Genomic DNA, 13,164 nt, shown 5'->3' on the forward strand with positions numbered 1-13,164 from the left:
CCATAATCATTTGGCCGCCGTAGTAGTTAAAAGAACCAAATGATGCTCGTCATACTAGGAAGGAACTGCAAAAGATTATCTCAAGTACAGTATGACCCATTTATGCGACATACTACCCACAAATCTGCATTAATTTCTAATATCAAAAGCCGGATTCCAGTTATTTTCAAAGGTACTCGACTATGTGTATGACCACACACTGTATATATTAAGAAATTATAAGAACTCCTGAGGCCATAGACTACGAGGGAAACAAAGTTTGGCAATATCCTGGCCCACGCACGCATTATTTTCCCGCAAAGAGAACATAAAGTGGCTTACTTTCCACTTTCCAGGAGTCACTCCACGAAGAACAAGAACATGGCCCTATATCGGCCTCCAAGTCCGAATCCAAATGCATGCATGCTTGGAAAGATAATAATCAAGCTGTATCAATATGAATATCTCTAAGCATTTGAAGATTTATAATGAAGAGGAAGATCTAACAAAATGATATAACAAAACAAGCGAATATTTGGCTGACATGTTAAAAATACATTTTACTTAGTATTTATGGGAGAGGGGGAAATCTGTAGTAAAAAAAAAAAAATCTCTGGTGATGCTCATGAGTAAGAAAGATGTCTGCTGGAAACTCTGATAATCAACAGAAGATATGTGCAAGTGCAATAAATGAGAGTCCAGATAAGTTTCTCATTAAATAAGGGAAAAAAGAAGTAAATGTTGGCATGAGTACTGGCCGGGTTACTTCCTCATGTGCAGAGAACCAGAGGTGGCTAGGGTTTCAAGAGCATCCATTAATCAAGACAGAGACTATATATATATATTTATATTTTACTACCTTTGTCGAATCACTCCAGCCCTTTAGATCTCTGCTGCCAACGGGAAGAGAGGGAGAGAAAGAGAGAGTAACTTTAACGCTTGCTTAAGGTCTGTTTGTTCTGGTTGCAGCCTCGAAAAGAAGCTTTCCACAGGGCAGTGCACGTGTGACCCAGTATACAATGTACATCTCTGCCTCCATATATATAATAAACCCTAATTCGTCAGAGTGACAGAAGAACCCTACGCCTATGACCTCCCGTGACCTTATTTTCTTTAAATTAAGACTTCTGCACCTCCTCCACCAACCTTAAAGCAGCACCAACGTTAATGAACCTGCTATGATTCCAATAATAAGATAACAAGTTTGAAAGTGTGTGAAGTGAAAAGGGAGGTCTGATGTAATGATGGGTACTGTTTGTGTGTGTGTGTGTGAGAGAGAGAGAAGTGTGTGCTTTTACGAGCAAGCTAGTGCTAAGAAATATTGAGAATAATACTTTTTTTGTAGAGATTATAGAAACGAAGCATTTAAATCCAAGAAATTGTGTTTGTTAAGTTGAATAAGTTGTTCTTTAGGGCCGTTTAGAGTCTTACAACAAAAAATAAAAAATAAAACCCCTGAAGGTCTAGATGTGTACGTATCTGCTTTCCGAGCCTCTGTAGAGTGAAGGAACATTTAGGTTATCATGCAAGTTACCAGAAACTGCAAGAAATATAAGAACAGAGTGAAATTTTGGATTGCCATCCTCCGGTATACTGCTGCTTGAGCTCTGAGATATATTACTTGGTGTGAAGTGGAGGATCGAGCTAGCAATTCATATAAAATCAACCCGCCAAAAATTCATAAAATTTGTACATCCTTCAATCAAAGACCGACGAATAGCATAGTTAACATCTTAATTGAACATGACTAACTTGTAAAATAAGAATCAAAGCTGATTGAAAACCAGTAACAAAGAGGAAGAAATCAGGACACAGTTTTGGTATTAATTGTTAATAGGGAGGACGACCCGTGCCACCCCAGTAGGCCTCAGACGGTAACTGGCATGAATTTAGAAGATTTTGGGGCATGCCATGAAAAAGAGATGAATTAGGATCAGGTAGTAGTTGCTGCTGCTGCTGCTGTGGCTGTTGTTGCCCGACAATTCCTGGGGATCCGAGAGATCCACTTCCCGGAATTGGCACCGGTGGCTCTTCCTCGTCTAAAGGAAGCCTCTCATATGCTGCATTACCAAATGATGCTGCCATTATAACAACTGGGCCAGATGCCAGAAGCGGACCAACCACGCTACCGCCAACCACCTGGCCTTGACCGCCGGCTAGATATATTGTCAACCCCGAGGCGGCCGGTGGCGCAGGAGGGGGTAAAAAGGACCCTGACAGAGATAAAATCTCAAATCTTCCATGTAAAGTCACAACTGCACCGGCTGCAGCAGGCTGCCTGAGGGTGACATTAGTGACAGTGCCACTCCCACTCATAATGCAAACCCCCCTTTGTCTCCGCCTAGCGAAAGTGGAAACACTTTCCATGATATCACAACCATTAGCGACTTCAACGACATGGGATCTGAGGGCATTTGCACTATCGCGGGTGATTATGATGGGCGGCTTAGGCTTGTTCTTGGAGCCAGCAGGTCTGCCTCGGGGTCTTCGATTAATTTCTCCCTCTCCAGTGGAGCCTGAGCCGAATTCCTTGCTTTCAGTGGTTGTGGCAGTGACGTTGTTGGTGTTGTTTTCATCGTGATCTCGTTTCAGCCCGCGGTTTAAGCTAATGTTACCGCTTTGTTCCTCCTCGGAGTTTTGGGGTTGGTGGTTTTGGAATTGATGGTGGGGGTGTAGATGAAGATCTCTGGATAGGAAAGGCGGAGGGAGAGGACGGCCATGTGCAGTGATCGGATCCATTACAGCTTTGTTACCCTCAAACCCTAGCTAATTAGCTCAAGCTTACAAATCCCAAGCAAATAGAGAGAGCAAAGTGGGTTGTGTTGTTGGTTTTCACTCCACTTCTAGCTTGGCGACTTTGTTTCTGGATTTTTTTTTTTTTTGGAGTTTCGAAGAATCAAATGATACTAACCTTCAACCAGAAAAAAGAACAAGAAAGAAAGGCTTTTCGGCACACCCACCAAAATTTCAGCTGAATCAGCCATCTTTCCTCTCTTCACCCACTCTTCGAAGCTTTGTTTCTCGTTGCGAGGTTCTATGATCCTTAAAGTAGTTGGGTATGGGTTTGGGTGAGAAAATGAAGAACCAGAAAAAGGGTAAGAAGAGAGTTAGAGAGGTGCGTTTGGGTAGGGGTTTGAGGTGGGTCGTTTTTTTGTTTTAGCTTTCTGGGTAATAGTGTGGATGTTGGGTTAGGGTTAGGTCTAAGGAATCGGATCGATGATGGGTTTGGTTTTGGTAAGACAGCGTGCGCATGGGCGGTGATGTGGGCCCCTGACCTTTATCTCTCCCCACCCTCGCTTGGGGGCCGCAACACCCCATGTTCTTCTCTCTCTCTCTCTCGCCTACGTGGACAACACTCCGCGGTAGCCTGCATTAAAAGCCTGCAGTTTAAGATCATCTTGTCCTTCGTTTGCGTGCTGAAAATCTCTCTCTTCCTCTGCTCCCCTCACCTTCTCTACCTCTCCCTCGTTAAAAGGCTTATTGCTTCTAGTTCCAAGAAGTATTGTTACGGACTTGCTTGAAACAAAATTGCTAAAGAACTTTCCGCTTCTATCATCTACAAATTTGTTAAATTTAGAGTGAGTACAAAAATAAGTCCATTAATCTTCTGGAGTACCTTAAATCTCTTTCGTGGGTTTGTTCTTGTTTTCAGTACTGTTTCATCGTCCAAACCATTATATAGAATTGTTTCACCCATTTCAACCGTAACAAGAAAAAAAAAAAAAAAAAAAGGTGAAAAAGAGATATTTAAGAACTGTTCCAATTCGTTCTGACATTTCTGAAACTAAAGATTAATTTCACCGTATACTTACTTTTAGAAGCTTTTTCGTACTTCACGTATATTGAGGACCTTGCAGTTTAGCATGCAGCTTCAGAAAAGTCAAGCTTTGAAGCCATATTATATATGACGTAACTGAAGAAATGAAAAATCTCTTTAAACAGCTTCTTCTCCTATACCTTTATTGAAATTTGAAGATCCCCGGGTATCCAAGATTTTTACCTGATTTAATTTATGCGTCGTACAGAAAAAGGCTTTTCCTAATTAGGGTTAGAGATCGAAAGCAACGTCTCTAGCTAGATAGTCTGTATCCAGCATGCATACAACTAGCCCAAAGTTTTGGTCATTTGCAAAGAAAAGAAAAGGGTCTGTAAATTTTTACGTTTCTGTGGAAGATATATATATATACACACAAGACGAAAAGAAGTTAAACTGAAACTGAAACTGAAGCAGGAAAGAGCTTGACGTGCTATTGTTAACTGCTGCTCTAAATTAGAAGTTGCAGCCTTGCCGGGTCCGTTACTCCATTGCATATATATTTGCAAGTTTCAGTCACAGAAAGGAGTGGCATTTCGTAATTGGGTGCATGAATACAGGCATTCATATAGAACAAGCTATAGAGAAAGAAGAGGCGTATATGGGTCGTGGAAAATTGCAGTTGGCCCACCCAACAAACATATCGGGTCAGGAGAGTCACGGCGTGTCTTGGAGGCGACTCTCTCTCTCTCTCTCTGATGTTGATGTTTAAAGTAAGGGGCAGCTGATTGTGAGAGACGTGGCTCTTCCCCCATTCATCTTTTTCGCCAAGTATTAGGCGGAGGTACCACCACACGCGCATCTTCCTCTGTTCCTCTTTTTTACTATCTACGTACAGATAGGCCTTACTTTATTGACTCTGACCACATGCCAGCCAATTCGAGACCATTTTTATTTTTCTCCCCAAGCAATTTTATTGCTGTAAAAGTACAAAGATTGAAAGATTCTAAAGGCCACACACAGCATATCATATTTTTTTTTATTAAATATTTAAAATATAAATAATAAATAGAAGAATTTAATTAATTTAATAATAATAAATTAAAAAAATTATTAAGAAAATATAATATGTGGTGTAATATAATATAAGTAGCAAAGTTCATAAAGATATTATAGAGTTTCGCTACATACAAGCACAGTCGCGCACTAATCTGTGTATTAATACTGATTTATTTATACTTAAAATTTAAATTAACATTATTTTTAATAAAATCTACTTTTTATCAATCACATTACACTGGTGTACAGATTAGTGCACAATTGTGTTTGTAAATATATTTTTCCTAAGATAATTGTGTATTTTTCCGACAAACAACCGTCGCAACAAGTATAACGTAATAATACTAATAAATTGGTTTCCACTTATACCCTTAAATGACGGTTTTTTTACTGTCAATATAAGACTGTGGTGCCATCATTATAGACGAGGTTTGGTCGTGGTCATATGTTGTAGTTTGTTGCTATGAATTATCTGAAAAGTTCCTAAATTAATTTCAAAATCTTTAATTAGGAAAAACGTGAGTAAGATATAGTTTCATAGATGACGTCGACTAACCCGAATGCCAACGGTTGGAATACATTTTGACTCGTTGTGACGGCACGTGTGAACCATGGACAAGTAGTATGGGGCTGAGGTGGATGAGATCTAGCATATTTGAACATGCACATTAGTTCCATTGGTACAACACATGTAACCGCTACACATGTACATAATAAGATCGATGCAACGTGCCAACGGCGCATGGTGGCACCGGCGAGCCGAGTTGCATGTGAACTTCACGCATAGGACATATTATGGCAATTCTACCCTATAGTACTAGTAGATCGGCGACTGGAGAGTGATGTGGTAAGATACGTACAGACATTCAATCATCGAAAACCAGAAGATTGATCGTAAGCCGAGTAGAAGTTGAGCAAAAGAAAAATTTATAAACTTCGTAACGCCAAAAAAATTGCAGAAAAACAATGGAGAAAAGGAATCGCTCCGACTGAAAAAGGAGAATGAAACTCACCGATTGCTGTGTTTTTTCTGTTTGGTAACTTTTTCCGATGATATTTTTTCTGTGGGTGTATCAGTACCCTTTATTATATATTGTGTTATATCGATCATGTAATCATTTCTCGTTTCATCAATAATATTCTTCAAGAGAAAATTATGTCGACGAATATAGAAAATGGATAATTAATGGCCATCAAATGCCGTTTGGGCCCCTTGATATTCTAGCTAGCGCGCGCCAACTATTTGTGTACGTACTCGTGTTGGCTAGATTTGTTTTTCGCCAAATTGATTCTAATCAGGCGTAAGGCTCACATCCAGAATTTCTCTTTATTTAAATAAACAGGATATATCTTTCAACCCTAACCTACAATTTCAATGCTAACTTCATAGTTTTGACAAATATTACCAAATTTTGAATGTTGTGAGGGCTGAATGTGCCAAATTAAGTTGTTTAAACACGACTTAGATAAAAACTGAGTTGATCACTTGTTGCCCAACTATATATATAATATAAGGAAAAAATCTATTTTTTATTTATTTTTTTTATCATTTTCTTACCATCTTTACCATCTTATGATATAATATCATATGATAAGTTCATAAATTAAATATAATAAATGAAAATTTCTACTTATCATCCCTTATGTCACATATTAATATGTGATTTATCATTTTTACATTTCTATTTAAACACACACATTGATGTATAAATATGTATATTTAAATACAAATACGTAAATGACAAATTATAAATTGGTGTGTGATATAGGATGATGAGTAGTATTTTGCATAATATATAATCTTTAATTGTTTAATACTATATTATAAATAATGAGAATTGAAATAATAAGTAAAATGTTGTACTAATGTAATATATAATCTAAAAATATTTGAGTAATACTGCATACAATCATGGAAGGTACAAACACTGCACAATCACTTTAAAAAAAAGTAGAGTCCATGATTAAAAAATTAATTTTTTTCGTATATATCCCATATTAATTTATTTTTTTTTTAAATATTACACAACACTTACACAATTACAATTATAAATATCATTTCTTAAAATACTTATCCCCAAAAAGTCATGTCTTTACTGCGTATTTTTACAGTTAAATGGCCGCTAGCTGCTTACAAAGTAGCTGAGAGAGACGATGTGTTTTTATTTATATATATATATATAAAAAAAAGTGGCTCAATATTCAAAGCAATTTGATTGGGCCGCATCCATAGATGAAAATTTGTTATGGAAACGATTGAGAGAGCTTTAGATGTGACACCCACAAACCACAAGACAGGCATTGATATATGGACGGTCAATTTATATAGTGAAATAATTGGAAAGTTTGTTCGAACATGCATTGGATTTTATCCTATCGAATATATTTAATTATTTATTAGGAATTAAAAATAAAAGAATTCGATCATGGCGTAACAAGCTATGCTTTTGACTTTTGGAGGTAAGCTATTTCTTAGATATCAATAGTACTAGATAGACGTCGCTAATATATAGCTATAGGCTTATAGCTAAACTATTGGTATATATATATATATATGGGAAAATAAATAGATAAAAATAATAGATAAAAGTGATGGATTGTATTTTTTATTTAATGTTTTTTTTTATTTAAGGGTTAAAAAAGCAAACACTAGTGAATTGGAATTTTTTTATTTTTTAAAATATTTAAAACTGTATAAAAATTATTAAAATAAAAGAAGAAAAATTATATTTGCTCTCATGTATTGACTTCATGGTTCTCCATCAGTTCCCCTAGCATGACCCATATATATATTTATATATCCACCTAATTCTAACAATATATATATATATATATATATATATATATATAAAAGCATTGATCGAAGATGAAGAAGTTTAATTTCTTTGGCGACAAAGACATGCAACGAATTGTTAGAACGATTAATGCAGTTTGGTGGATGATCACCTTGACTTCCTTCTCAATATTATTGGACGTTCACGCTAATTAATTTGAATTGTTTCGTTTTTCCTCTTATTTTTTATAATGTTGCCGAAACTTTCGACGTTTCATAAGGTCTTTTGCTGGTAAATTGCCATCAAAATTTACGGTCATGCATGCATCTACTACGTGTTTTTTAAATAATAAAGGTATTTTTTATCGTTCGATTCGGAAAAAATGAGTCTTTTAATTAGATCACGTACGTGATCAATTACCTAAAAAAAAAATGAGTCTTTTAGAACGTGGAGTACTCAAAAGTAATGAAATCGTCTTGATGGTCTTCTAGCATTCTCTTTTTGTTATCAATCAGTCTATAGATCATCTTGAAAATATTGAAAATAAATGCATATATATATATATATGAGTAGCACTACACGTACTTATAATTTTATTTATAAGACTCATTTTGTTAGTATTCAAATTTTGAATTTTATAATTTTCAGAATATTAATAATTAACACGCAGAAAAGTAAATTTTTCTTAAGTACATTTAGTATTTTTCATATATATATATATATATGATTATCCAGATGAATTAGATCCATCCATTAGGGTTTATAGACAAAATAAAGATGATCTCTACCAAGTCATGTTAATGTCACCCAAAAGTCAAAGATTCATCAAACCTAACAAAGACATGAGATTGATTTATAGTTTGAAAAGATTAGCCAAGCAAACGAACAAGCAATCTTTGTACTTTTATATGCGCCACTAACCTCATTAATTTGTTGGTTACCATTTCAACAAGGCAACAATACACATCGGCGAAGCCCATGAACATAAAATGGTAATAAGAAAATTTTGAATAAATAAAAAGGTTTTGTTAATTTATTCAAAATTTTCTTATTAAAAGTGTATGTGTTAGCCCAGTACTATTTATAATGAAAAATAATTTATAAAAATGAAAAATATCAATATTTTTTAATTGATATCAAAAGCTTTTAGGTGTTCAAAAAATAAAATTTCTAGATAAATTTTTTCTAATGTTCAATTTGAATACGAAAGTTCTTCAATTCATCTAATCTAATAATTACAAATTTTTTAAATTTTTATATAAAATATAATAAATAATTTAATTTTTTTTTACTTTTAAAATAAAAATAATATTGTATTAAAATTTTAGTTTTCATTTCAATATTTCTTATCTCAACTTAAAAACTCTCTCTTATAAAATGGTATGAAATTAGGCTGGTCGGATGCATCGATGTTTTGCATAATGCATTGCTAATTGACAAGCAACATTAATGGCACTCGATTATAAGTATGTAAAAGTTATAACATTTTGGAATGATGTTATTTATAGTTATTTTTATATATTTTTATTAATTATATTAATTTTTTTAATATAAAATTAATTATACTAATAAAGCACGTAAAAGAGTATATACACAAAAAATTGCTCATCAAATTTTTAAACATTTAAAGCTTGCATTTATATATAGAAAAATTCTTCTTATCATCTTTACACTCTATATATTATATTTATTTTATTTATTTTATTTTTTCTATAATAAATATGTAGTGTGTAGATGATAAATAAAATAATTTAATTAATTTAATAAAAATAAAATGAAATAAAAAATAAAAAAATAAAAAATAATATTTTAATATATAAAATGTGTGTGAAATGATACGTAGAATTTCTCTTATATATATTATCGGCACAAGTACTGAAAACTAGCTAGCTAGTACGTACACAGGTAGGTAGGTCAGGAACTCCAGAATTACGTACGCAGATCATATGCCGGGTGGAAGCGAAATGTCCAAATGGGAAATGGGACAGCAGCAAAAAATAAATGATATATCACATAATTAGGTTTGACTGCATCGTCCACTGTGCTGTACGTTGAATGGCAAACCGGGGCGGGTGGGCATGAAGAGGTGCTGATGAGAGTGGCAGTGACAGTGACAGTGACAGAGACAGATAGACACAGACTAATAGCACGAGCGGCCTTCCTGTGTGCGCAATAGGAATTAGTGAGAGAGTCCCGCCGCTGGGGGGGAGGGGGGGCAGTGTCGCTTTCTTTCTGCACACTCATTCGTGTAGATCACACGCAGTACTGTAATAAATCCTCGTGAATGAGTGAACCCCTTTTGATGCTCCCTGTCGGTGTCTCCTTTTATTGCCCCGGCCCTTCCTGATCGCCACCTCCATTCTCGTATTCTGCCATTGATGTCTAGATAATTTCAACTTTTTTTATTTTTTTATAAAAAAAATCTAATTATAAATATATGTATGTACTAATATATATATTAATTTATTATAATTAATTAAAAAATAAATTTTATTAAAAACAATATAAATTTAAATTTTAAATATAAAAAAATCAGTATTAATATATAAATTAATACGTAACTTTACTTTTATATAATAAATTTTTTTTTTAATTGTTCTCGTTTTCCTTAATTTTCTGTTTGCGGCCGAGAGGCCGTACTGAAGTTAATTAAAACATGCTTTTTAAAAAAAATGGCAAAAGAAAGGAATTAGGCCCCCCTTAAGTTTGATTTAGTACCATAAATTTACCATACAATTTAGTACTTTGTCTGTATCTTAAAAATTTCAGTAAAGTTAATATTGGAGATCGAAGTTGTTCGGTATATATATATATATATATATATTGCATCTGATGAAGAAATCGTAATTGCATCAGATATTCCCTTATAATTGTTCTTTTGGGAATATATATGATCTCTATATTGACTTCTTGCACTCATATATGTCCTCATTTTCTTGTTCTTTATTAAATATATCATTATAGTTATTAGTTCATGTTTTGTTGAATGCCATTTATGATAACTTTGTACCCTTATAGTTTAATAGAAAGAAGTGCTAAGCGATCAAAAAAATTCTATAAAAATAAAATGATCATAAACTGACATGATTTTATATAATACGTTAGATTTATTTGATAATAAAATAACTTTACATTTTAATATACAACATCAAGATGTATCAATTTGTAAATTTATTTTTATAATATCTTTTTTATGGGATCTTTTTATGACTAAAATATTTTTTTTAAATGTACAATTTTAATAACTTTTCAAACCATCTATTTATTTATGTTTGAAAATTCTGCAAATTTTTCATTTTCTTTATAATTTGAGATGAAATTTTTATGAGGCGGATTCCTTTAAATTAAAAAGAAGTTGTATTTTTTGTATTTTCTAAAAACAATATAAAGGCCAGTGTACCTAGCTAGCAAATTTCACATAAAGTATTGCTAGGTTGCCGCCCAACAGTAACCGTTGGGCATGCCTCTAGGCAAAATTTACTTTTCTATTTTTTTATTTTTCTTATTCATATTTTGTTAACATCTTTAAAAAAATTAAAAAAGTATAAAAAATAATAATAAGCGAATAGTCACTTTCTTAATCAATAAGTCAAAAAAAAAAAAAAAACTAAATGTATGAGCTGTCAAAATGATCAGGAGGCAAAGTAGCATTATTCTTTCACATTATTCATGGCCGTGGCTGCATGTCGTTGATCCTACATGCCTTTCCATTGAGTGTTATGTCACTATCCGTAACTCTGCTTCCTTCAACCCTTTTGAGAGAGAGATGAGCAAGTTTAGACAGTGGCCACTATTATTTATTATTTTATTATTAATTTTTATTTATTTTTTTTATTTTGTAATATTATTATTCACTATTATTCAATATGTTATTACTACTTTTTTACTATTTTTTTACTATTCATAAAATATCTAAGAATATAAGATCGATACCGAAACAAAACTAAAAAACAAATGGAGAAACATTGGTGCGACTGGATGAAAGGGAATCAAACTTTGGGGACCTCTCCTTAGCGACCGGCCCGCCTTCTTCTCGCACGTTACTCTCTCTCTCTCTCTCTCTCTCTCTCTCTCTCCCTCTCTCTCTCTCTCTCTCTCAATAAACACATAGTGATCATAACACAGCAAAGCAAACCATCCATCCATCTATCAACGAATAAACAAATTTAGAAAAAAAAAATGGAGGCAGAGAAAATGCATCATTATAATACAAACAAACCATCGTTTTCTTAAGCAGTCAACGTTGCCCGGCCCCAACAACTCTTGTTGTCCAAGGTATAAATCCAAGTCGTCTCGATGTTCATGATCACCATTAACCTCGATCTCTAATTAATATCGTTCTCATAATTACCTACCATTTTGTTTTGTTATCCGTACTGTAGCAGCTCCCTTCACAAATATCGTTTATATATATATATATATATATATATAGAGTCTCTATTGACATTTTCTAAAGTTTCTTGAAGGCCAGAATTCTTGGGTTCACCAAAGTACTATTAACCAATTGTACGTTAAAGTAGCGTAAGGCTAGCGGGGTTCATTAAAACCACCCTCCCAGAAAAAGGGACATATACGTACTTTTTGAACCTTGTGACCATACGAAGTCTTCAAAAAAGACAGTCTTACCTTTGGAAAGAAGACGAAGTGGACAAAAGCATAGAAAACTGTTGCAACTCTTGTCCTAGTGCAATGACAACGTACATTGCGATGCTTATCTTAATGGAGTCTCTTTTATTAAACAAATCAAACCCATTATCATGCCTAAATAAACAATGATTTAGTAAAGCTAATCCAAAGAGATCAGTATGGAGTCTGGACCACACGGCCTCATGAAAGAGATCAGCAGAAAATCACTTCCATGTGAGGGGCACCTATTAATTAATTGCTTCGAATCTAACATAATGTTGCATGTTCTTGAGCCCTCAGAAGCCGCTAGCTAGCTTTTCACTCAAAGTGGCTTGAGATTGTTGCGCTAATCGTTGTCCTCGACGTAAGGCCAATCAATAGAAAGCTAGCTTTTCGAGCTTTAGTTAATCAACCAAAGTAGCATTGAGCAATGGGAATATTTTAGAAACTAAACAGCCGACCAAAACTAAGGTTTCCATGTGATAGATAGTGATTGATTTGGAATCAGTACTCTAGCTAGTCATCCCTTCAACTACTTCTTGTTCAACATCGATCTTTCAAATGAACTGAACGTCGTCAAAGTTTACTTTTCGTATCGATTTGAAGACGTAGGTTTTTTTTTTATGCAAACCCTAAATTAATGTCTCTTTCGAGGCTAGCTTCTAAATATCCACCCCCCCCCCCCCCCCCCCCCCCTTTTTCTCTCTCTCTCAACGGCCAAGTCCTCTTGCCTTTCTGTTAACATCTTTTGTTAGGACAAATCGTAAAAGGTTTGGAACATGGCAAACCCCATTCAAATGGGTTTCTTAAAACAATAGTTTAGAAGGTACGCAACAGAATAAGAGCTAGCTAGGAACTTCAGAGCCTTTTTAGTTATATATGTTGCAATGACTTGATTAATAATTAGTTCGTTTAAGAAATGTTTTGAAGTGTCTGGACAGTCAGGTTCCAATCTATTTGGAAGTGCCAAAA

At 34.2% G+C, this 13,164-nt stretch overlaps 1 protein-coding gene across 1 annotated transcript; it reads right to left on the bottom strand.

Moving 5' to 3' along the window:
• Positions 1–1,636: 1,636 nt before the first annotated feature.
• LOC122301229 (AT-hook motif nuclear-localized protein 22-like) lies at positions 1,637–3,200 on the bottom strand. Its single transcript, XM_043112431.1, has one exon. It carries the CDS (start codon positions 2,716–2,718, stop codon positions 1,810–1,812), a length of 909 nt encoding a protein of 302 aa, XP_042968365.1. The 5' UTR covers positions 2,719–3,200; the 3' UTR covers positions 1,637–1,809.
• Positions 3,201–13,164: the final 9,964 nt, after the last annotated feature.

The sequence above is a fragment of the Carya illinoinensis genome, chromosome 2 (assembly GCF_018687715.1).
Source record: "Carya illinoinensis cultivar Pawnee chromosome 2, C.illinoinensisPawnee_v1, whole genome shotgun sequence".
NCBI lineage: Eukaryota > Viridiplantae > Streptophyta > Magnoliopsida > Fagales > Juglandaceae > Carya > Carya illinoinensis.